General features: G+C 43.9%; 1 protein-coding gene and 1 pseudogene across 2 annotated transcripts in view; both read right to left on the bottom strand.

Moving 5' to 3' along the window:
• LOC141132124 (early endosome antigen 1-like) overlaps positions 1–23,641 on the bottom strand; it is a 186,968-nt gene that overhangs the window by 146,417 nt on the left and 16,910 nt on the right. Inside the window, exons 2-3 of one of the 2 annotated variants that reach the window (XM_073620180.1) lie at positions 6,626–6,712; positions 926–1,054 (exon numbers count right to left, since the gene is read on the bottom strand). In XM_073620180.1, the coding sequence (XP_073476281.1) occupies positions 926–1,054; positions 6,626–6,712 (216 nt within the window). The remainder of the gene's footprint in view (positions 1–925; positions 1,055–6,625; positions 6,713–23,641) is intronic. The other variant, XM_073620181.1, reaches the window with a different exon arrangement.
• LOC141135837 (U2 spliceosomal RNA) lies at positions 16,182–16,348 on the bottom strand (annotated as a pseudogene).

The raw sequence follows: 23,641 nt of genomic DNA, 5'->3' as shown, positions 1-23,641 counted from the left end.
ATGTGAGTTCAGCCATACAATTGTATGGCTAAACACGCATTGGATTCGCACGAAACAGTGCAGGAACATTTTTTTGCCCCCCGCACTGGAATCGGATCGCATGAGTGTTCACACCCAAACGATCCGATTCCTGTCCGAAGTCACAGTTCGCACTGTGATCTGCGAACCGATCTGGGGGTCTCATTAACTTTGTATTCACACCTGCAGCGAGGGAGATGCGATGCGGGAACTGGCACTGGAATTGCGATGATTCCCGCATCGCATATGTGTGAACTGGGGCAAAAGGTAAAAAACCTTCAGCACCACTAAACACATGTAAAAACGCACCTAAAGCACACTGCAGATGTAAACCGGCTTTAGTTAGCAGAATCTGCAGCTACAGTATCTGAGGCAATCGTACACATTGTTGACAAATATGAAGACAACACCATAATATAGGAACCCCTTCATAACTGGTTGCCAAAAGGAAAAAACACACACACACATTTTTATATCAACTGATCCTATTTTTGTTTAAAGTAAGTAAAAAACTGTATCCATTAAATATTTTTTGTTCTTTTGTTCCTTTGCTTCCTCAGCCCATCAATCACAGGAAGTTCCTTGTGTAATCTGCTGTACCTGAGCCAGAGCAGACAAGCAAAGACATCAACTATACTGTATAGAGGCCAGCTGAAGAAATGCAGTAAGCAGTATAAGGGCACACAGGATTAATGCATATAGCTACACATTTTGGACTGCAGTGTGTAGATTTGAAAATAAAGAACACTCAAGCTACTACTGATTTAAAAAAAAAAAAAGAACACCCAAGCTAAAAGGCCTCTATGATTTTTACAGCATAAGATTAGCGCTTCTAAGGCTGGAGAAATAATGCAGAGATAAACTGAACAATCTACTCAGATGGTTTTGAGAAGCATAAAGGACCCACGGTTGCATCAGGTAGGTCACTACGTGGCTGCGGCCTCCTTGTTCCTGTCTCTTCATGCTCACTCTGGTAATGTGCAGCGAGCTCAGTGGAAGTGACAAACATGGCCACACATAAGGGACAGATGAACCCCTGTGAAATGACATGTCTTTAGGTACTCTTCACAACATCTTAGCTGATAAACACAACTTATCTCACATGGATGAAGCACATGTTGAAAACACATTTCTGTACATTTTCATTATCCTATATATCTTTTGTAGACTTTTTTTGTGTGAAATACAGGTAGAAACTGAATGGATTTAGTGTATGTGTCAGTTACTAAGGAGGAACTAAAAAAGTAAAGAGTATCTCTAGGGGAAGGTTGGCTAGACCCTCTGTTGAATTTTTATTGCTGTCTGTATCTCCATTGGGGAGAGAGTTCTCTTTATTTGTACTGATGACTATTGTTGCTGAGACAGAAAAATGTCCCCAGAACAAAAAGTAAGGGAATATCTTCCAAAGTGGACACATTCCAGAACAACAGTCTAAAGCAGAGATTTTCAACCAGGGTCCCTTCAGATAATTTTGCATGAACTGTCATGTTTGGCTCTCAAAAGCTGTGGACGATTGTCGTACGATCGTTTCGAAAGCGGTATTTTTCGTCCGATTTTCTTATTGTGTGTACTAGGCTTTAGGGAGAGAATTTCCATCACTTTGAGATTTCTTCTCACAACAGAAAGTTTGAGGCTAAGGGAAATTTCCACAATGATACACAAACAGCAAAAAAAATACACTGGCAGTGGCAATGGTTGTCCCTGCACTATCCAAAGCTAAAAATAAAGCTTTGCCTATATACAAAATGAAAAAAAACAAATGAGAAATCAAAAACGATAATTTATTGATCTGTACTGAAAACAGCAAAAACAAATAAAGTTTTTTTTTTTTTTTTAACAAAAAGGTAAACAATTAGCCTGTATTCCCAGAGAAAGGAGAGCTCAGCAGACTAATGCCCAGTACACACGGTCGGACTTTGTTCGGACATTCCGACAACAAAATCCTAGGATTTTTTCCGACGGATGTTGGCTCAAACTTGTCTTGCATACACACGGTCACACAAAGTTGTCGGAAAATCCGATCGTTCTGAACGCGGTGACGTAAAACACGTATGTCGGGACTATAAACGGGGCAGTGGCCAACAGCTTTCATCTCTTTATTTATTCTGAGCATGCGTGGCACTTTGTCCGTCGGATTTGTGTACACACGATCGGAATTTCCGACAACAGATTTTGTTGTCGGAAAATTTTATATCCTGCTCTCAAACTTTGTGTGTCGAAAAATCCGATGGAAAATGTGTGATGGAGCCTACACATGATTGGAATTTCCGACAACAAGGTCCTATCACACATTTTCCATTGGAAAATCCGACCGTGTGTACGGGGCATACGGCTTATGGTTTATAGGGATTGATTTACTAAGATCCCTTTCACACTGGGGTGCTTTGCAGCCTGCAAAGCGCACTGAAAGAGCCGCTGCAGTCTCTCCAATGTGAAAGCCCCGAGGGCTTTCACATTGGAGCGGTGCTCTGGCAGGACGCTAAAAAAGTCTTGCTAGCAGCACCTTTGGAGCGGTGAAAGAGCGGTGTATACACTGCTCCTTCACTGCTCCTGCCCATTGAAATCAATGGGGCAGCGCGGCTATAGCTCTGGCATAGCACTGCTGCAGCAGCGCTTTGCAGTGGTTTTAACACTTTCTCGCCCGCTAGCGGGGGTAAAAGCGCCCCGCTAGCGGCCAAATAGCGCTGCGAAATTGACGGTAAAGTGCCGCTAAAAATACCGCCGACGCACCCACCGCCTCAGTGTGAAAGGGGCCTAAAGGCAAATAGACTGTGCACTTTGCAAAGTGCAGTTTCACTCTGCAAGAGCAGTTGCTCCAGAGCTTAGTAAATGAGCAGAAGTGCTGCTGACTTCCATCATCCAATCATGTGAAAGCAAAAATGCTGTTTTTTTTTTTTTAATTTTCCTTGCACGTGATTGGGTAGTCTTTGCAAAGGGAAGCTTTACCTCATTTACGAAGCTCTGGAGCAACTGCAAAGTGCATAGTCTATTTGCCTTTAGTAAATCAACCCCATAGTCTCTATAGCACAACAGGCACTTTACACTACACCAACCAAAGTCTCTTACTAAAGCACACGGGCCGAATGTCGGGCGACAACAGTCGGTTCAATAAAAAACGGGTGACATTCAGCCCGTGTGTAAGGCAACCGGGTCAGCTTCTGTCGGACGAGCATGCTGGAAAACCAGCAGCCGACAGCTCCCAATCAGCGCGCTCAGCCAATGGCTGGGACGCTGACCAGAGTGTTCTGGCGGGGGGGCATCCCCCTATCATGTCACCAAGGAACAGCAGGGGAGATCGCTGTACTAATGTCAGATCGTTAGTACAGTGGCACCAACCGGAGCTGTCCTTTTTCCATTCAACACGCTGGGTTGAACACAAAAAAGAAAACAAAAACTAGTGGTGGGTACCAGGCTTTACACTCAAGCAGAATGAAGTACTGCTTTTAAAAAGGCCAAGTGCCAAGAAAGAAGGGCCAAGTGCCAAAATGAAGAGAATACAACTCTGATACGCTCTACTCTATTATAAAAGTACTTTTATTACTGTTTGTCTTCTATGGAGAGATTTTTCCTCACTTCCTGTCACCAGCAAATACCTGTCACCTGGACAGCATGTGGGGGAAAATCTACCCAATGCAGGATACCGCAATAGAGTCCAGACATATGCTAACCTGCTTTCACTTTCCACAAAAGCAAGAAAGGAAGAGAAAGAATATAGGATTTTTGTACTTGGTATAAAATCAATTTCCTTTTTGAGTCCACCGAAGTCTTTCACCTTCATGTTATACTACTGTCTAATAAAGGATTGGTCACTGGCAAACATAAAAACTACAGCCCAGCCCAAGACTACACCTACTACTATTGGCACGTCTCCATTTTGTAGCAAAGCAGTACCAAGAGCATGAATATAAACACAGGAGATGTGTCCCTCAATGGACTCTAAGAAAAGGATTTTACAGAAAGCACAGCAATCCCTTTTCTTTTTTATTGAGGGATCCAGGAAGTCTTTCACATTTGGGACAACCAAAAACAGACAACTGAGCAAAAAATAAACAGTAACAGACTCAAGAAAAGAATAGAGAACTGGGGACTACAGCAGCTCAAAGAACCGCCTGAAAGACCTTATGCCTGAAGCTCCCATCAGATGGGGCCTCAACATCCACTTGGAAGAACGTAGAAAACATGTGAACAGAAGACCAGGTGGCAGCCATGTACTGTGATGCCAAAGGTCCAAGAAGCACTCACAAATCTAGTAGAGTGCATTTTTACAGGAAATAATGGAACCTGATCCTTGAGACCATAAGCTTGACTGATGGCCTGTCTGAGCCACCGATAAATGATGGAACAATAAGCTAGTGAAACAATCTATTTGATTAAATAAAAACATGTATTGGAGGATAATGCGCAAAGCCTATGCGCCCTCTGTGTTCTTCTATGCTTTCAACAAGCTAGTGAAGCCCAACTGGATCCGTTTAGTATTGCAAAAAGGGAATCAGCCTACCTGATAGGAGCAGTGGCTGAGAGATAGACATTTACAGAACCACAGACAATGGAGTAAATTTGTGAGTGTCAGAGAAACAAATGCCCTGATTTAGATAAAAGGCAGAGACTGTCTTGGGTAAGAAGGAAGTCCTGGCCTCAACACAACCTTGTCCTTAAGCAAATAGAAAAAATGGTTCTTGCAGGATAAGGCCACCCGTTCAGACACTTGCTTTGCAGAGGTGACGTCTAAAAAGAATACCACCTTGTGGGTGGCAGTAGACAGAGGAAAGTATCCAATGGGTTCATGCAGAGGTTTCTGAAGCACGGAGAGAAACAGATTCCGATCCTACAGAGTCACAGGGAAGCTACATGGAAGACTCCATGTACAAAAGTCCTAATCAAGGTATGTGAGGCAAAGAGAATGTGAAACAAGATAGCAAGTGCAGGAACCTGACTCCTGATAGGGCTGAGAAGCAAACACTGGTCCAGACCCAGGTTTAAGAAAAAAGGATTCATCCCAAGGGAAAACTTCCAGGGTAGAAGCCCCTAAGATTCACACCATGTGACGTACACCTTCCATGATGTCATGATAGACCTTGTAAGAAGTAGACTTCCTAGTTTCTAACAATGTGAGAATAACTGATTCAGAGATGCACCTGTCCCTCAGAGCCTAGGTTTCAACAGCCATACTACTAAAGTCAGCAAATGTGAAGCAGGATATCAGATGATCAGGTAGAGCCCATGCAGCATCCATCAGGAGTTTTACCAGGTTGGAGTATTACATCCATCTGGGCCAATCCAGTGCAATGAGGATCACCGAAATGGCCTAGATCTTGATCCTGCAAAGCAGACAAGGAAAAAGTTTCAGAGGAGAAAAGGAATAGATCAGGGAGTACTGATCCATTGGAGAAACTAGAGCATCCATTGCTTTTAATACAGGATTCCTGTACTTGGAGACAAAAAACTGTCCACAGCATGTTGTTGAACCTGGAGACCAGGAGGTCCATATTCAGCATCTTCCATATATGACGTAAGCACTAGAACACCTCTGAGTTCAAACGCTGGCCTGGCGGGACAGCTCAGGTAGGCTTGGGCTAGGATCCAAACAATGCCATGGCACTGTATGCCTGTATTTGGATCGGATGACCCTCCAGCAGAATGGTTCAATGCTGCAGAAACAGCTAAACTGCCTCAAACACCGGGGTATGATTCCCCTGACAACTAAATTCCCTAAACTAATAAAGACTCCTCCTCAGCCAAACAGAATTACTCCTGGACTGGAAAGTACTAACATGGGATGAGAAGTTAATCTTGAGGGACTAGACCCAGAAACTCCAAATGATGAGTCAATTCCATCAACAATTTCTGAAGGTTCAGGATCCATCTGAGCAACTAAAATGTCTGGGTCACATGTCTGGGGACAGAGCCTGAGCCAACTGTTCTCTCCCCAGGAGGTCATCTAAGCTGCACACACTGGGGATGCCACGAGAGTACATAAGGGATAGTACTGGGACCAGGCACATCCAAGGTGCAAATAAACTTAACAGTGCAAGGGACCCACAGCAAACTGCAGAAAACACTAATGTGCTAGAAAGAAGGGGACATGCAGGTACGTGTCCTCGATGTTCACAGAAGCCAGACAGCCTCGATGCTGAAGCGATGTGATGACAAACCTGGTGGATTCCATGCAGAATACTGAGCCCGAATTAAGACATTCAGTAGTAGGTGCGGATATCCTGGAATGCACTAAAGCTTTTTGCTTGCCACAGTCCAATCCTCCTGTAAATGGCAGTATAACTGGAAGCCGAAATATTTCCTATGTCCGTTAACAAACATGGAGTTGAAAAAAGAAAAAAAATTCCACCCAAATTGTTAACACCAATACAATATGAGGTTCTTTTTTCTAAGGGGGTAATATTGCCTTTTCCAGGGATACCTAAATGTGATAAGTGTGAAAAGGCTGCAAGGAGAGTCCTTACGAGCTGTTCTTTAGTGCACCAATGTAAATGTGTTCTTGACAATCATGAATTTTGGCAAGGAACATGGTGTACATGCTCAAATCAATTGGGATTAAGCAATCTACAGTTAACTAAGAGGTACAAACAACAAAGTAAACAATAAAACTGACCTCAGAGGAGCTTTCATTGTTAACGGTGTTTCCAGGAGCTGAAGAAGGATCCGTTTCAGAATTCTGAGTGCCAACTCTTCCAGGAGTCTGAGCAAAAGAACATAAAACAAACTAATGTAAGATTAATTAGTAGAGAGCTTTCAGTCAGCATTGCTAAATCACAATATTATTTTGGGTCTTATTGCTGTGAAAACAAATAATAATAATAATAATAATAGTAATAATAATAAAATGCTGCCACCTAGGGCCTAGGCAAAAGATCTCATGGGGAACGAAAGTCTGCAATACTTACCTGCTTCAATATTCCCGGGTCCTTAGTCAGCACTGGCATTTTCTAGTAGCTTCTTTTGGATGCCAAGCTGTGGGCATCTTCATTGGGGAATCCCGCTGACATCTGATGAGTCATCAGTTGTTAAGGACGCAGCAGCAGCCCGCTCCTTAACAACCGTCTAATCACGGTTTGTTAAGAATAAAAATAAAATGCAAAAAGCATGCAAAAACGCATCAAACACGCAACACTTGCGTTTTTCGTGCAGGTCGATTGAAGTCTATTATGCACAAAATGCAATCGGCTGCGGGAAAAAAGTCCCTAACCCTTTTCAAAAAATGCAGCAGCTGAAAAATGCATACATGTGAATGTATCCCATAGGAACCATGTTAAATGGAATGTAGTGCGTTTCGGCAAAACGCACTAAAAAAACGCATAGGTGTAAACCTAGTCTTACGGACATCCTTCAGAAATATTAGTTCCCTGGCTGTCATGCTGATTCAGTGATCTCAGTACTTTCTGAGTCACTGAGCTAGATTAGGTATACAAATAAGGAGTTCTGTCTGTACCCCAAAGTCACCTGCAGCATGCTTGTTCCACACCAATGTCTTACAAACTACTAAAGGCAGAGACGGTCTTTCTTTAAATCTTCCCTCTCTTACTTTACTACAGACCTTTACAGATTTCCATTTAGATAAATGTAGAGCTGTCACTTATTAGAAAGCACAGTATGCTCTGCAGTCTAAATTTTTTGCAAGTGCCATACATTTTAAACTTACTTGCAAAACAACGTTATGTAAGCAACTAAAAATAATTATATAAAAACAATTAATAGTTTATTAGTTAGTTATATTTTAAATTAAAGTGTGAGAAAAAAAACAATAAAAGATTACATTTAAATTAGAACTAAAGTCCTGCAACAAATATTCTCTAGGAATAAGGGTTTTTTGGCAGAAGAAACATGCAAAGTCTCTCCTACCAAAAAAAAATATCTTTCCCAGCTACTAGCGATTTTTTTTTCTCTTCTGTGTATATGGTTCATGCGCTGTGCAGTGTATATCCTGTCTCATTCTTGAAACTCCAAGTACAGAGCCAGTGAGTGACAAGGTAACTTTAGATTACGGTGGACTTTACATCCACCGCTCCATAGGAGGGTAATGAATGGTATGATCGGGTCCATCCAAAAAAAACTGACAGGTGGACCCGATCAGTCGGCCCATGTGAAAGAGGCCCTACCGTCCATCCCACAGGTAGAAGCACTCAAGCATTTCCATACTCCTTCTCACAACAACATTTCTAATTTTTATCTTTTTTTTCCCCTCTGAATTTCCTACAGTTTAAACAGCTTGGTTAGCAGCAACCACTGTTTCTAAGAAAGAAATCTCTGCTGTTTCTAAGAAACGTCTTTACTGCAGAAGCAACCACTTCCCTAAAACGCAATCATTTACTATGGGATATAGTTCATTCTTAATTCTTATAAAGAATCTTACAAATTTTATAATAAAAACACAAGATGTTCACATACAGTACGTACTGGGTTACAAGGCTGAGTGCCGATACAACACTAAAAAGTATCCGTGTATTTGCAAACATTGTGAATAAATGAAAGTGATTGTAAAGTCTTGTTTTTTTTCTCTAAAAATAACAAACACGTTATACTTACCTCCCCTGTGCAGTGGCTTTGCACAGAGCAGCCCGGATCCTCCTCTTCTCGGGTCCCTCTTTGAGTCTCCTGACCCCTCCCCTCCTGTTGAGTGCCCCCACAGCAAGCACCCGAGCCAAAGCTCCGTGTGTCCATTCAGACATGGAGCCTGAGTTCAGGCCCGCCCCCTCTCTCTCCTGATTGGCTGACTTTGATTGACAGCAGCTGGAGCAAATAGCGCCCACTGCTGTGTCTCAGCCAATCAGAAGGAGAGTCCCAGACCGCCGAGGCACTCGTGGACATCACTGGAGAGAGATGGGGCTCAGGTAAGTATTAGGGGGGCTGAGGGGAGCTGCTGCATACAGAAGATTTTTTATCTCAAAGCGGAGGTTCACACAAAAATGGAACTTCCGCTTTTCGGAACCCTCCCCCCCTCCGGTGTCACATTTGGCACCTTTCAGGGGGGCTGAGGGGAGCTGCTGCATACAGAAGATTTTTTATCTCAAAGCGGAGGTTCACACAAAAATGGAACTTCCGCTTTTCGGAACCCTCCCCCCCTCCGGTGTCACATTTGGCACCTTTCAGGGGGGAGGGGGGTGCAGATACCTGTCTAAGACAGGTATTTGCACCCACTTCCGGCATAGACTCCCATGGGAGTCTATGCCTCTTCCTGTCCCTCCGCGCTGTCTCCTGGGAAACACACAGCTCCCAGGAGATAGCGGGGACCAGTTACGATGCGCAGCGTGACTCGCGCATGCGCAGTAGGGAACCGGGAAGTGAAGCCGCAATGCTTCACTTCCTGATTCCCTCACCTAGGATGGCGGCGGCAGCTGCCGAGAACCGAGCGGGTTCTCGGCGTCGCCTGCCGACATCGCTGGACCCTGGGACAGGTAAGTGGCCATTTATTAAAAGTCAGCAGCTGCAGTATTTGTAGCTGCTGGCTTTTAATATTTATTTTTTTGGGCGGTTTAGGTGGACCCCCGCTTTAATGCATAGAACGCATTAAAGTGGAAGTTCATGCAAAAACTAAAATCCCTGCATCTATAGCCACCAACATTCTAACACTAACCTACCTAGCCCTGAAAAGAAAAAAATCAGTATACATACCATTTGTGCAAGTGATCCGACACGATCTCCAGCAGCAGAAGCTCTGCTGAGTACACATTCGACAACAGCTGTGAAATGAATGGGAAGTGACGTCACCCATAGAGTTACTATAGGGCTTCCGTTGATGGATGTGTCCTCTGCACCCGCCCACACAGCGAAGCTGCGGCTGACAGCTCGGCGTGGGATCAGAGCTTCTGCCGCTGGAGATCGGGTCGGATCGCCTGTAGAAAAGGTATGTATGCTGATTTTTTCTTTTCAGGACTAGATAGGTTAGTGTTAGAATGCTGGTTGCTATAGATGCAGGGATTTTTGTTTCTGCATGGAATTCCACTTTAAGATAAAAAACCTTCTGACTTTACAACCACTTTAAAGTGGTCATGAAGTCCAAATGTTTTTACCTTAGTGTATTCCCTGTATTATGGTAAAAAGTGCCCCACTACTTTTTCTAACCACCCCGGATTGCTCACCGTCAAGCCTCAAATAACAATTGTAGGGCCTCATTACTTCTGAAAGCTATACATAAACAAGGCATTAAGGCCTTTTCCGATCTCTAGGGGTACATGACAGGGGTGTGCTCTTTCACCCGTTGTTTGCCCTAGCCATTGAGCCAGCAATCAGCCTATATCCACACACTAAAGGGATGGAGATTGCTGACTGACTATCATCATAAGCTCAGCTTTTTTGCTGATAATGTCCACTTATTTATAATATCCACCCAAATCTCTACTCCCAACTTACTCCACACTATTAATTACTTTGCACAAGTCTCCAGTCTTGAAGTCAACCAATCAAAATCCAGGGCTCTTAAAGTAGTTCTAAAGCCTCAACATTTTTTACTTTAATGCATTCCCTGCATTTAATTAAAAGATGACCCTGTATTTGTATTGACCGCTCATCCCCTCTATATTTACCAATCCCGATCCAGCACTGTGCCCGTCTGCATCAGCTCTCTCCTTCCTCTGTGCTCACAGAGGCAGCAGCCATTGCCTCCTGCTACTATCAAATCCTGTGAGCAGAGAGAAGGTGGATGGGGAGAGTCACGCTTTGTGTCAAAAAAGATGCACACGGGTGAACGAACCCCCATAGGAAGGGCATCCTCCATGGTGGTGCACCGAGAAGAGGAGGGGCCCAGAGCACCGGTGGGGGTACCCGAGACAAAGAGGTTCAGGACTGCTCTGTGCAATACCATTGCACAGAGCAGGTAAGTATAACAGGTTTAATATGTTAATAAAAGAAAATTAAGATTTACAATCACTTTAATCTTACCCTAGTGCTACATGACCTCCAGTCCTTACAAACTTCATTCCCGTTCACTTAGATGACATACCACTTACCCCATCTGGGTATTAAACTAACTTGTACATATGAGGCCCTCTATCAAGCCAACTATCCTGCTATGCTTAGAAAACTTTTTGCCCTCATGACTCAGCAGACTCCCCTTGTATATATTGCACCGACAATTTACACAGCACTTTACAAATACATTCACATCAGTCCCTGCCCTCAAGCAGCTTACTCTCCAAGGTCCCTAACTCACATTCATACATAAACATACTAGGGCCAATTTAGACAGGAGCCAATTTACCTACCAGCATGTCTTTTGGAGTATGGGAGGATACTGCAGCATCCAGAGGAAAGCCACAAAGGCATGGGTAGCGCCATGATTGGGATTTGAACCGAAGATCTAAGTGCTAATAGTCAGAAGTACTAACCACTTAGCCAAGCATCCCAATTGGCCCAGCTGAAAATATCATGCTACGGGGAAAAAATCCCAACCTGGGTTGGATTGGAGGCGGCAGATTGCAATCCTCTCCCCATAGAGAACCTTCTGTAATCTTGAACTTTATGCCTGAAGCTGAAGCCTGAAGTTGTGGGACCATATTAGGCAGCCCGCCCAATTTCTCTCCCTATATTATCTGAGGTTATTTATTTAACTTGCCATTCTACTTTTTATCCCACAATCCTTTAGAAGGTGGTCCAATTTAAATCTTACCTATTTGTATGAGCTTGCAGGTCCTAATGGGCTTCTCCACACTAAATGAGAGGCACAAACTTCTGAGTTCTGAGGTATTCAGTTATTTGCAGATTAAACATTTCTAAAATGCTACCATTCATGTGCATACCTCCATGGAGCAACTCTTGTCCTTTGAACATATGTGTTTTAAAGATTTCCAGTCTTGTGGACCTATTTCCAAATTGTACATACACAATAACTAAACTTTATCCTCACCTGCATATTATGTACATTAATGGACAGTGTCACTACAGAATCTGAAGACTGGCCAGATAATTGGTTAGCCACAAAATCCTGTTCTCAGAGAGCAGCGGCCCTGGAAACCACCTATTAAGTCTTGGCTCGCTGGAACTTAGTTCCAACAAAGGTCAAGAAGTTTCTTCCTGCCTACCCGCCAACCTGTTTTCAGAACTGTAATGAAGCAGGTACACATCACCATATTTGATGTACATGCTCCACTGTTAGTAATTATTAGGTTATGTTCAGAATCTTCACAATTTTTTTGTACCAATTGCCCCAAATCATGCTTTCACAGGCAATTCCCAGAACTCGCTACACTGCAATTTAAAGCGTTTGTTAACCAAAAAAAAAGGATCATGAATAACAGCATAGTGCTTGTGCTGTGTCATTTGGCCCCTTCTATCACCTGAAATACCTGGCTGATCCTGCCTGGTCCGGCCCTCCCCATGTAAACTGACCATGGTTTATCATTGCTGCTGAGGCCTGACACCGTGGTCAGTTTATGTGCCTCTGTCCTTTCTCCCCCTTCCCCTCCCTGCCTGTCAGCTCGTACCAGTGTCTGCCCCTCCCCTCCTGCTAAATAAATAACTGTACTTTTCAGGCAATACCCTGTCTTCATAATGCTGTGCGCCCCAGCGTATGTGGTTTATTTAAAAAAATTCAGTTCTGTACTATATTTTAGAGCGCCACTAACGTGACCAGCTGCCACTCTCCTCCTCCCGACTGACATCAGCGGTGGATTCTCTGCCCCTCCCGCTGTAGCGGTCAGATCGAGAGAGGAGAGAGGCGGCCGGTTATGTGAGCACCGCTAGAAAATAAGGTATAGAATGGCTTTTTTTTAATAAGGTACACACACACTGGAGCACACAGCATTATGGAAGACAGGGGATTGCCTGAAAATCACCAAGTAGGGTTACAACCACTTGAAGCTTCTCTTGTAAATCACAAACATGGCCGAACAGTTTCAAGGGCATATAAAACCCCTAGGCTGTGCCACACTGCGACTTAAAATAGTATCACCCAGACCATGGTCCATTATAAAATTGAGGCCACAGGACAGGGTCCACATAAACACCAAGCTGTGGCAGCCCTGGATTGATCATTTTCTTCCAACAGAGTTCAACTCATCCCTACTAGAATAGCTGCTTGCAATAATCGCTTGAAAAATCCAACAGGCTGGTTGTACCCAAGTTGATCGATCAACCTGGGTACAATCAGCCTGCCCATAGGTGGTACGAATCTCGACCAGTCCATGCTGAACTGGTATGGCCAGCTTTATTTGTTGCACTCCTATACTAACTTTTGCAACCAGGACCAGTTGAGACCTCAGCTACTGTATCAAACATTTGTTAAACACCAGGAACCCAGTTTGAATTTTGCCGAATTGGTCTTGAAATGTAATTATCATACTATAAAACAATAGTACACTTTTTTCTATAATCTGTCCTGTTTAAAATGACATTAAAATATTGATTCTGGTACAAATTCAAAGTTATTTACAAAATAATAAAGGCTTTTTTTTAATTTTAAGGGTATTCTTAGTGAGACACAAAAATTAGCAAACAAAACGCATAGAAAATAAAACACCGGCTGGCTCAGACAGGTGTCAGTCCAGGCACCTGGCGGATCCAGACTTCATTGTCATGATGACGCGGTGCCTGGACCGCCTTCTGTAATATTAGCAGAAAGCAGATTCAGTCTGCTCTCTGCTGAAAGCGGGTCACAGGAGTGCAAAAACAAACTGCACTCCTGTGATCCATAGAAGTAGTACAGTCAAACGAGCTTTGGCTATACTTCTCCATTAATATCACTTTAAATAGGGCTGTTAGGGATTAAACAGAGACATTTTATTTTAACACATACATACATACACACACACGTTAGGTTGTTTTAACTTGACATAATATGGAGATTGAATCTCATACCTTTGATCTGCAGATGAATGAAAAAGTAAATACAAAAGTAACATCTTTAGTTTGTATTTCCCTTCTTAGTTGATAAACATTGTGTCCGATAGATAGTCAGTTGTATTTTTTTTTTTTAATTCCAGCACAGAGCTGTAAATTAATCAATGCTTCCCATTGCCCAAATGTCACATGACAGCAGATCACGGACACAATGTAACCTCTGCTGACATCAAAGATTACACAAGGTTATTTAAAGTGGTTGTAAACCCTCCCTCATACCCAGTGAAGTGACTAGCCTCAGTTGGTACACTACTCCTCCTAGATAAGTTGGGCCTGTTTATCTGCAGCCTTCTCTACATCCGTTCAAAGTCCAGAGTTTTTACAGCTTGTCTGAGGTTTCAGAAAGCAGGGGGGCGGAGAGAGTTGAAACTACACACTGCAGAGCTTGGGGAGGAGAGCTCTGAGAGTTGATTGGAGGGGAGAGACACATCCCCCTTCACAAAGCTCACAGGAACAGAGGAGAGGCTGTCAATCACAGGCTGGAGATCCCTCCCATCACTTTTTTTCTCTTGGTGTCAGGGAAACTTGTCAGAAGTGATTCCCGCTGATAGCAGAGGAAAGGGTAGTAGACAAAAATGACACTTAGTGCCCTGGATTGAGACAAGTACACTCTATAGAGGGATATGCTTTGTTCATATTTCAGGTGTGAGGTTTATAACCACTTTAAGCCAGCTGCTATGGATAACAGAGCTGTAGGGGAAATCTGCAAAGATGATTATAAGCTGGTGGAGGGGTGGGTTTAGGGATGCTGTTATGTTGCCCTAAATGACCAAGGTGACAGAATCTCTTTAAAATGTGTTGCTTCAATAAATGAAAAAAAACAGCCTCCCAGTTGGCTACAAAGTGATGGAACCAACAGGAAAGAGAAAACGGCAGGAAGAGAAGGTCACAGAGGGAAATAATAATGCTGCCATTGGTACAGCATGTTGTCTTGCTGATCCAACTGCTTCAGTAGTTTCTGAGTCAATGATCCCAAAGAAGAATGCAGAGCAGGAACTCTGCTTGTTCCATGTCAGCAAGTTTAAGTAATGAAGTCAGAGACAGCCAGGAAAATAAATAAAATAAATATCGAGGACTTCCTTGTATGATAAAATGGCCAAATCAGATAAAATCTGTATATAGCTCCTGGACCTGTCACCTGTAACCAATAAATGAGGAACTGGTAGGATAGAGGCCTGGCTAGAACAACGTTTGAGTTTCAATTATGTTTCATGCCTCTATAACTAAATTAAACAAGAAATACAAGTAGAACAGCCCCACGATTGTGACATTACAAGACAGGATTTTTTTTCTTTTTAGCCTATGGCGTGCATAACACACCCAAAAAACTTTACCCGGTGCTAAAAAAATGTGCACACACATAAAGAGTGGTCACAAAAAAGTGCAACGGGTACTCAGACGTGCCAATTCCCTGATCCCCCGGGGCGTTAGGCTCCAGACGGGGACAAAGGTACTTTACAATGGTCTATCTGGCCGAAACCAGATAGACCCCGTTCTCTGGAGGACCTGCCGAAACAGAACCCACCCAAGTACTAGGTGGGGCTCCCCCGAAGGGAGACCCCATGAGAGAGGGCGAACTAAGCCGAAAGGCTATGTCCACCCCTTCCCAAGACTTTCAGGGCTGGCCCGAAGACCCGCATCCTTATTCGTCACACAGTGAGACAAACGTGTACAAAGACAAAGCGTGACAAACATAGGCATCAATCAAAATAAATAAAAGAAAGTGGGGAAGGGATAGTGGAGAGGAGAGTGAAAAAAGGTGGCCATTGTGTAGAACAATGACCAGGCCCTCCGGCCAGGAATAAAAAATTCCTCTGGTCCTAGCCAAAAGGCCCGGCCCAAGAGGCAGGTGCTAAAAAAGCGTGTTCTATGGTGCAGTGACCGTGGTGCCTCAAATCAAAGTGACTGCCACTCACAGTGATTATTTGGCACCCCTGGACTGCCACTCCAGGGGCACATACTCCATAGGCTTTCAAGACCAACCCTGGCCCACGGCCTAGACCACAGCAGCCCCCACCGCAGACAGAATAGGCATGAGGTTCAGGGAGCTTGGTGAGAGCCCTTGCCCCTAAGGCTCCACCGTCACTCCCATCACCCTTTCCAATTTGACATTCGGGTAGATACTAACCACTCCCCCTCACCAGCAAAAGGGGAGTAAGCGTTCTCTTACCCAAATAACTGTCCGTAGCTAGAGCTACCACAATCCAGGCCAGAAGGCCAGGGACCCGACCCTTCGGCCAGACCAAGATGCAGCACCCATCCTCACCAGGAGCACCCTTCCAGATGGCTCAGACTCAACCATTGGCCGGTCCCCAGTCTATCTGTCGGGGAACTCAGCATAGTCCCTGCTGAGTACCGCCCTTCCAGGCACTATAACACCATTGGATTTGCTGGCCCTCCCCAACAAGAGTGACACAGCGCCTCCTCTGGAAACTGATAAGAACAGATACTACACATGATCTTAGCCAAAAGGCCGAGAAGCGATCAAGACAGGATGACTAAATTACAATAGGAGATATTTCTCAGTTTATTAGATGAATGCCTAATCAGGTATTTCTCAGTTTCTTAGATGAATGCCTAATCAGGTCATAGTGAGGGGACAAGAGAAAGCAAATGAATACAAAAAAAAAAAAAACGGAGCATACTTTCTTAAATTATAGACTTTAAAAATGGACTATAACCACTTCACTACTGTCGTAAGTTTTAAAACGAACCGAGTAGTAGACATGTACCTCTGGTGCCTCATTTTAAAATAGCGATGAAAAAACACACTTGGTTAGCCAGTGTGCCTGGTTTGGGTAGGAACCCCAGCTGTCATTGGTCAGCTCAGATCATAGGCACAATGTACAGAGCCAATCAGAGTGGCTCTGTACCATGTGATGGCTGTAATTGATCTACAGTGACCACAAGTAAATGCCCTAAATGTTGTGTTCATCTCCTCCTGCATAGTAAATAGGCTGAATGTTTGTAAACACAGCCAGGAAGAGGGATCAGAAAATCAAAGGTGAAGGTGGGAGGTTTTAAAGTGCCAATAACAACCTATGATAATGGGATTTTGTTTTAAAGGTTTTTGGTTAAAGTGCCACTGATAACTGTTTTTCTTAAAAGAATAAGTGCACCTATCTTTTTTTGCCCCCTTTGTCCTGACCTAAACAATCCTATTCTCTGCCATCAAATCTTGGTATCTGTGGAGGGGGAAGGTGGGCCTGTTTAGGTCAGGGCAAAAAAAATAAAAAAAATAACTGCACTTCTTCTGAAGGTGCGCTTAGTCTAAACATCGGGAAATTGGCCAGCAACGATTGTGAGATTGTTTTGGTGGATAAAGTAAATGTAAGCATACACAATTTTTTTCCCTTTATATATAAATAAAAAAAAAAATAAAGTCATTATTGAATACCACCAGATTATATACTGTATTGCATATAATTAATTTTCATTATGAATTATATAAAATTTGGGTACACTGTTGCATTACTAAATTGTAAAACTACCACAGCACTATAAACTTAAAATTGATTGTAAAGGTTATTTAAAAAATAAAAATAAAAAAAATAACAAACATGTCTATACTTACATGCTCTGTGCAACTAAATTGCCCAAAGCATCTGCGAACCTCCTCTTTTCGGGTCCGCCACTGGCGCTACTAGCCCCAACCCTCTGTCCAGTGCTCCCATGGAAATCCACCTCCCATGGGGGCACTCGTGCATGTGTCACACCCCAGCCCTGCTGCTGCATTAAGGTTAAAAAAAACTCCTGTGATGCAGCTGCCCCCCAGAGCCCCCCTTTTACCTACCTGAACTCGGTCTTTTCAGCAACTGGGACAAGCACTCCAGCTCCAGCCAGTGTCTCGGGTTCTGATTGGATAGACTGATAGCAGTGCAGCCATTGGCTCCCGCTGCTGTCAATCAAATCTAATGACGTGGGAACAGGGGGGCAGGGCTGAACCCTGCTGTCTGTGTCAATGAACGCAGCAGCAGGACACGGGAGTGTGCCCGCACGGCGCACAATAGCCCCGAGGGAGAGTGGCTCTCCAACAGGGCATCCGAGAAGAGAAAGAAGGAGCCAGGAGCGCTTCTGAGGGACCCCAGAAGAGGAGGATCGGGGCCACTCTGTGCAAAACCAACTGCACAGAGGAGGTAAATATGACTTTTTTTTTTAAACAAACCACGAACCATTAGATATCCTTTAAAAGACAGCTAAAAAGATATTTGGTGTCATGCTGCTGGCTTTGCTAAGTGATGCTGAACCTTGAACTCGGTAGTTCAAGGTTCAGCATCACTTAGCACACCATCAAAAAGGTGGTTCATAAGCCACAGATCAAGGAACCCCTAGCATCCTCTCAAGGAACCCCAGGCTTCCACGAACCCTGGTTGAGAATGGCTGCTATAGAGGGATATACTTTGTTCATATTTCATGTCTGAAGTTAACAACCACTTTAAAAATAGCCTGACAATGAGGGGTGTAAATAAACTGGTACTCAAGTAGTTAAAAAAGAAAAAAAAATAATACATATTTCTCAACATGTTGGAATCAATTTTTGACTCTGAACCTATTGTTATAAAGCAGTAGAAAATGATTTCTGTACAGAATAGCTGATCGATACACAAACGCCACCTCAGGAAGGAAATGAGAAATAGGTCAGGATTATGATTTTTCAAAGTAAGAGAAGGGCAAGCAAACTATTGAGTCATGAGCAGTACTTCCTTGTGAGATCATAAGACAAGCTAAAGTCCATGTTAGTCATATACAACACTGAACAGGTGTGGCCTTTCTATGTGCTGTGATCACAGCAGGCAGAAGGCATTCTGGGGACACAAGACAGACTATTAGATCATAAATACACTCAAGCAGTGCACGACTCCATTTTCTCCAAATGTGATGTTTTCAGAGAAAATAACAGATTATGAGTCATGTTTCTGTAAAACAGCGATACACAGCTTACTCCACAAACATCATCGTATTACTTTTTACATTTTATTTCTAAGATCATCTTTCAGAGAGTCATCTAAAGCAAAAAAATAAATAAATAAACCCTTTTTAAAAAAAAAACAAACAATGGGAACTTTTTAACATCAATAATACTAAAACATTAAAAAAATACATTTGGTAACTTTACCACTACATGCCAAACTTGTATTTTCTATAGATAACTGGACAATAGCCAACATAATTTAGCAATGCGATGTTGGATTATTGCTTACAAACAGATGAAATGACAATATACATTTTAGTATCCTTCGTGGTAGGGTTGCACCGATACCGATACTAGTATGGGTACCAATACCAAGCATTTGCACAAGTATCAGTACTCATGCAAATGCTCCGATGCTTGATTCGATACCTGTTGTACCCTACCGTCATCCTTATGATCTCTGCATACCAGGATCTTCTGGGCAACCCTGAGGCCACAAGAATCACTGACTTCCCTTCCTGCTTGATCCTGCGAAGAAGTCGTGGAAGCAGCAGAATAGGAGGGAATGTATAAATCAGTGAGAACTGATTCCATGGGGACACCAAGGCATCTGGTCCGCACACTAGTGGATCCCTTGTTCTTGACAAAAAGTTGTCAATCTTTTTATTTAACCTGGGATCCCCAATCTTTGGCATATTGTCAGGAAGATATCGGGGTGAAGGGACCATTCTCCCGGGAACAATTGCTGGCAACTCAAGTAGTCCCCCTGCCAATTCTCTATTGCTGGAATGAAGACTGCCGATAGGCAAGGTAGATTGTTTCCTGCCCAGGTTAGGATATGATTCACCTTTTTCTGGGCCGCACGACTTCTCGTGCCCCCTTGGTGATTGATATAGGCCACTGCTGTGGCATTGTCGGATTGGATCCTGACAGGACAATTCCGTAACTTGAACGTCCAGGCCCTCAGGGCCAAGCGCGCTGCCCGAATCTCTAGAATGTTGATGGGTAAGGTAATTTCTGATCTGGACCATTTCCCTTGGACTCTCCTCTTCCAGGACTGCTCCCAAACCTGAAAGGCTGGCATCTGTTGTTACCACCTTCCAGGTAACTGGTAGGAAGGATTTTCCCTTCTGCAGATTCTTGGTTATCAACCACCAACTGAGGCTCCAAAGCACCCTTGGAGACAGACACATTGGGAAATCTAGAGCTTGGACCTTTTGGACCAAGCTGATAGGATACGGTTTTGCAGCAGCCTCGAATGAAACTGAGCATAAGGAACGGCCTCGAATGAAGCCACCATCTTTCCCAACAACCTCATGCAAAGTCAAATAGAAGGATTCTTCTTTGCCTTGACCACCTGAATCAGTTCCTTTATGGCACTGATCTTTGCTTGGGGCAAAAATACCCTTTTCTGGGCTGTATCTATGATCAGACCCAAGTATTCTAATCTCCCCGATGGTTTTAGGGAGGATTTCTCTAGGTTGAGAACCCAACCTAGGTATTCCAGGTAGTTGACTGTGGTGATCATACTTTGGTCTAATCGGGCTACCGACTGGTCTATCAATAGCAGATCGTCTAGGTAAGCTATAATCGTTATACCTTGGGCCCTTAATCTGGCTAGAGGAGGGGCCGGGACCTTTGTAAACACTTGAGGTGCAGTCGCTAGACCAAAAGATTTTCTACCTCGAAACGTAGATAGTTCTGGTGAGCGGGAAAAATAGGTACATGGAGGTATGCATCCTTGATGTCGATTGACGGCAGAAGTTCTCCACCTTGTAGGATGGAGACTACTGATCGGATTGACTCCATGCGAAAAGAGCGAATATTCAGAAACCGGTTTCGATCTTTGAGATCTAGAATGGGTCTGACATCTCCATTTGATTTTGGTACCGTGAAAAGGTTTGAATAAAACCCCAATCCCTGCTCTTCCATGGGGACCACTGAGATAATTTTTTGAGACAAAAGATGGGCTAATGCTTGAAAGAGATACTTCTTTTTCTCTGGATCCCTGGGAACGTTTGATCTGAGAAAACGAGGAGATGGGAACTTTCAGAACTCTAGTTTGTACCCTATTTATTGAGGAAGTCACCCATCTGTCTTGACACTCTTCCTGCCAGACCCTTGAAAACTGCAGAAGTCTTCCCCCCACTCGAGCGAGCGGGGAAGCCCCTTCATAAGGAGGCTTTAGTATTTTGTCTTGTAGGTTTCCACCCCCAGGACTTCTTTTGTCCCTGGGGTTGACCCTGAGGTTTACCGCTTGAACTTGACAGCGGAGGCCGTCATGACTGCCTGGAGGCAGATGCTCCTGGCACTGGAGAAAGAGCTTGTTTAAATGAAATATGTTTACTCCTCTTCCTAACTGGCAAAAGGGTACTTTTTCCACTGAAATTTTTTGTATGTATTTATCCAAATCATCCCCGAACAGCCGTTCACCGTGAAAAGGAAAACTAGCCAGGAGCTTTTTGCATGGCGCTTTGGCTGACCAATTTTTCAACCATAAGATTCTACGCATATGCACCAGCCCAAGCGTAAGGCGTGAGGGGTAGAGAATAGAATCTCTCATAGCGTCTATTGCAAAACATAAGGCACCTGGTAGCTCAGCTAAATCCTGGGCCTGCTGATAAGGAATAACCTCGAGCATCTGTTTAAACTGGTCTCATAAGGATTGACATACACCAGTTGCTGCCAGCGCAGGCTTTCACTGAACCTGCCAGAGAAAAAGTGCGTTTTAATAGGAATTCCAACTTCTTATCAGTTGGATCCCTAAGCATTTGAGCATTGTCTAACGGACAAGTCAAACTTTTATTCACAGAGGATGTAGCAGCGTCAATTACTGGTATCTCCCACTTCTTAGTGAATTTTTCCTCCATAGAATAAAGTGTTGAAAACTTTTTAGGAGGAAAAAAATGCTTATCTGGGTGACCCCACTCAGAATACATAAGCTTTTCCAGCAATGAATGGACAGGAAAGGCATGCACAGCTTGAGGAGGCTTTAGCGAACCCAAACAAGAAGTGGGCTTATCAACCAACTCAGTTAAGGGTAGCATAAATGTGGAACAGACCATTTCAGTAAGAGATTGCACCAATCTTTCAGATTGTGAAGCTGATCCTTCATCATTTGACCCCTCAGAAAAGGAGTCATCAGCCTCTTCACGGTCCCCTGAGAGAAATTTGTTTTCTCCCGCCCCCAGTTCCTCAGATTGAGAGTCCTGGGTAATGGAAGGGGACCTGTCGCGTTTTGTCCCACACTGCGATGCTATTAAAGCCGCTAACCTTTCCTCCAATCCTATCATGGGTGAGGCAAAAACTTCTTCAGTAATATAGGACAGGGGCTGCAGTGTTGGAAACAGTTGCAACATTTGACAGCCCTGATGGCTCAATCTGACCAGCCACTTCAGATCTCTCAGGAGAGGATGCCATTGTAGAGATGAGTTTAGGCTTTTTTGAGCTTGAGGGAGTCCCTTTTGAGCCCTTTTTTGGGGTAATTCTACCTCCCCTTCTGACCATAGCCCGGTGCACAAATGCAGAGGTACTACCAGAAGAAATTGCACCCACTGATTGAGCAAATAGTCCAGCAACTACCGCTGCTATTAGTGCTCAGCCTGGTGCTTTAGTAAATGTGCCAAGGGAATGCCTGTGTCACCGCTTACCTGCCCCCTTTTTGCTCTTGTGTCCCTCCAACAGCTGCAGTCAGCAAAATGGAGCTTTTTAAGTGTACTCCCACGCTGGACATTGCTGCACGCAATTGCCGTGCCAAGCCACGCCCCCTGCGTATTCTCACCGTGCCCCCCCATCTCTTTTCAAAAAGGCGAGGAGGAGAGCTGTGACAAAACCGCTGTGCAGAGGCGGTGGAGAATGGAGCGGCCTCTGCCGATCGTTCTGGCTTCCCCCTATCCAGGGAGAGGGGGAGAGCTTCTGTCCAGGTGGGGGGGTGTTTTTGGAAAAAATCCCCCCCAAACATCTTACTGGAGGCCTGGGACTGCTAGCCAGAGGGAAGTCTGCAGCTTCTGCTGATACAGAGTGATCTGAGCAAAGCATGACAAGGTACGTGCTCTATACAGCCCCCACATTTACCTTCAAAGGAAATAATTCATAAGAAAATTAAAATTACTTCAAAATCTCCACTTACCTTTCCCGCCGCAGGGATTCTGTGGTCAAACCAACAGACCCAATCTTCACCCCTCACGGTGGGCTCCATTAAAAAACCTTCAGGAACCGGGCCCCTTTTTTATCGGGGGATCCACATTCCTGGACCCGTAAAGCACCCCGCCAGGAAAACTTTATGGCTGAAAAAAAAATCAAAGCACTGGATCCCGAGGTCCAGCTCTCTAAAAAGAGAAGAGTTATGGGCTAAACCTCGTTTCTTCCACCACAAGGCCCGGGTACCATTCAATTCGGCCTAAAAAGACACTTTGGATGGATACGGTTACACAGCTTTCCCCAGCTAGGAATATTCCAGTGGAGCTCAGCGCATAGCACATCTTTACACATGACCAACACCTAAGACACTGGCAAAAAAACTGAGGTACTCCCAGTAGTGAGAGGGATTACATAGGGAGTGAACTTCCTGTCTTACGGTGTGGCAGTGTCTATCACCTGAAGGTGGCCTATAACCCACATAGTAATTACTATGGCTCTGTGTCCCGTGATGTACGATAAAGAAATGGTGGTGGTTGCAATATTTGCACAGCCATTTAGGAAACACAAGATTTTGGAAAAATTACACTAAAATGAATTTAAGTGCACACAAACAAAATAATAATACACAATTTATGGTAAAATATAAAATATGATGTTGTGTTGTGTAAATAGATACCAAACATGTAAAAAGTAAAAAAATGGCACACTGCCATCAAATGGCTATAA

Source organism: Aquarana catesbeiana, linkage group LG03, assembly GCF_042186555.1.
Source record: "Aquarana catesbeiana isolate 2022-GZ linkage group LG03, ASM4218655v1, whole genome shotgun sequence".
Taxonomy (NCBI): Eukaryota; Metazoa; Chordata; class Amphibia; order Anura; family Ranidae; genus Aquarana; species Aquarana catesbeiana.
Note: the sequence above shows the minus strand (reverse complement) of the source record. Positions and strands in the feature narration are given on the sequence as shown.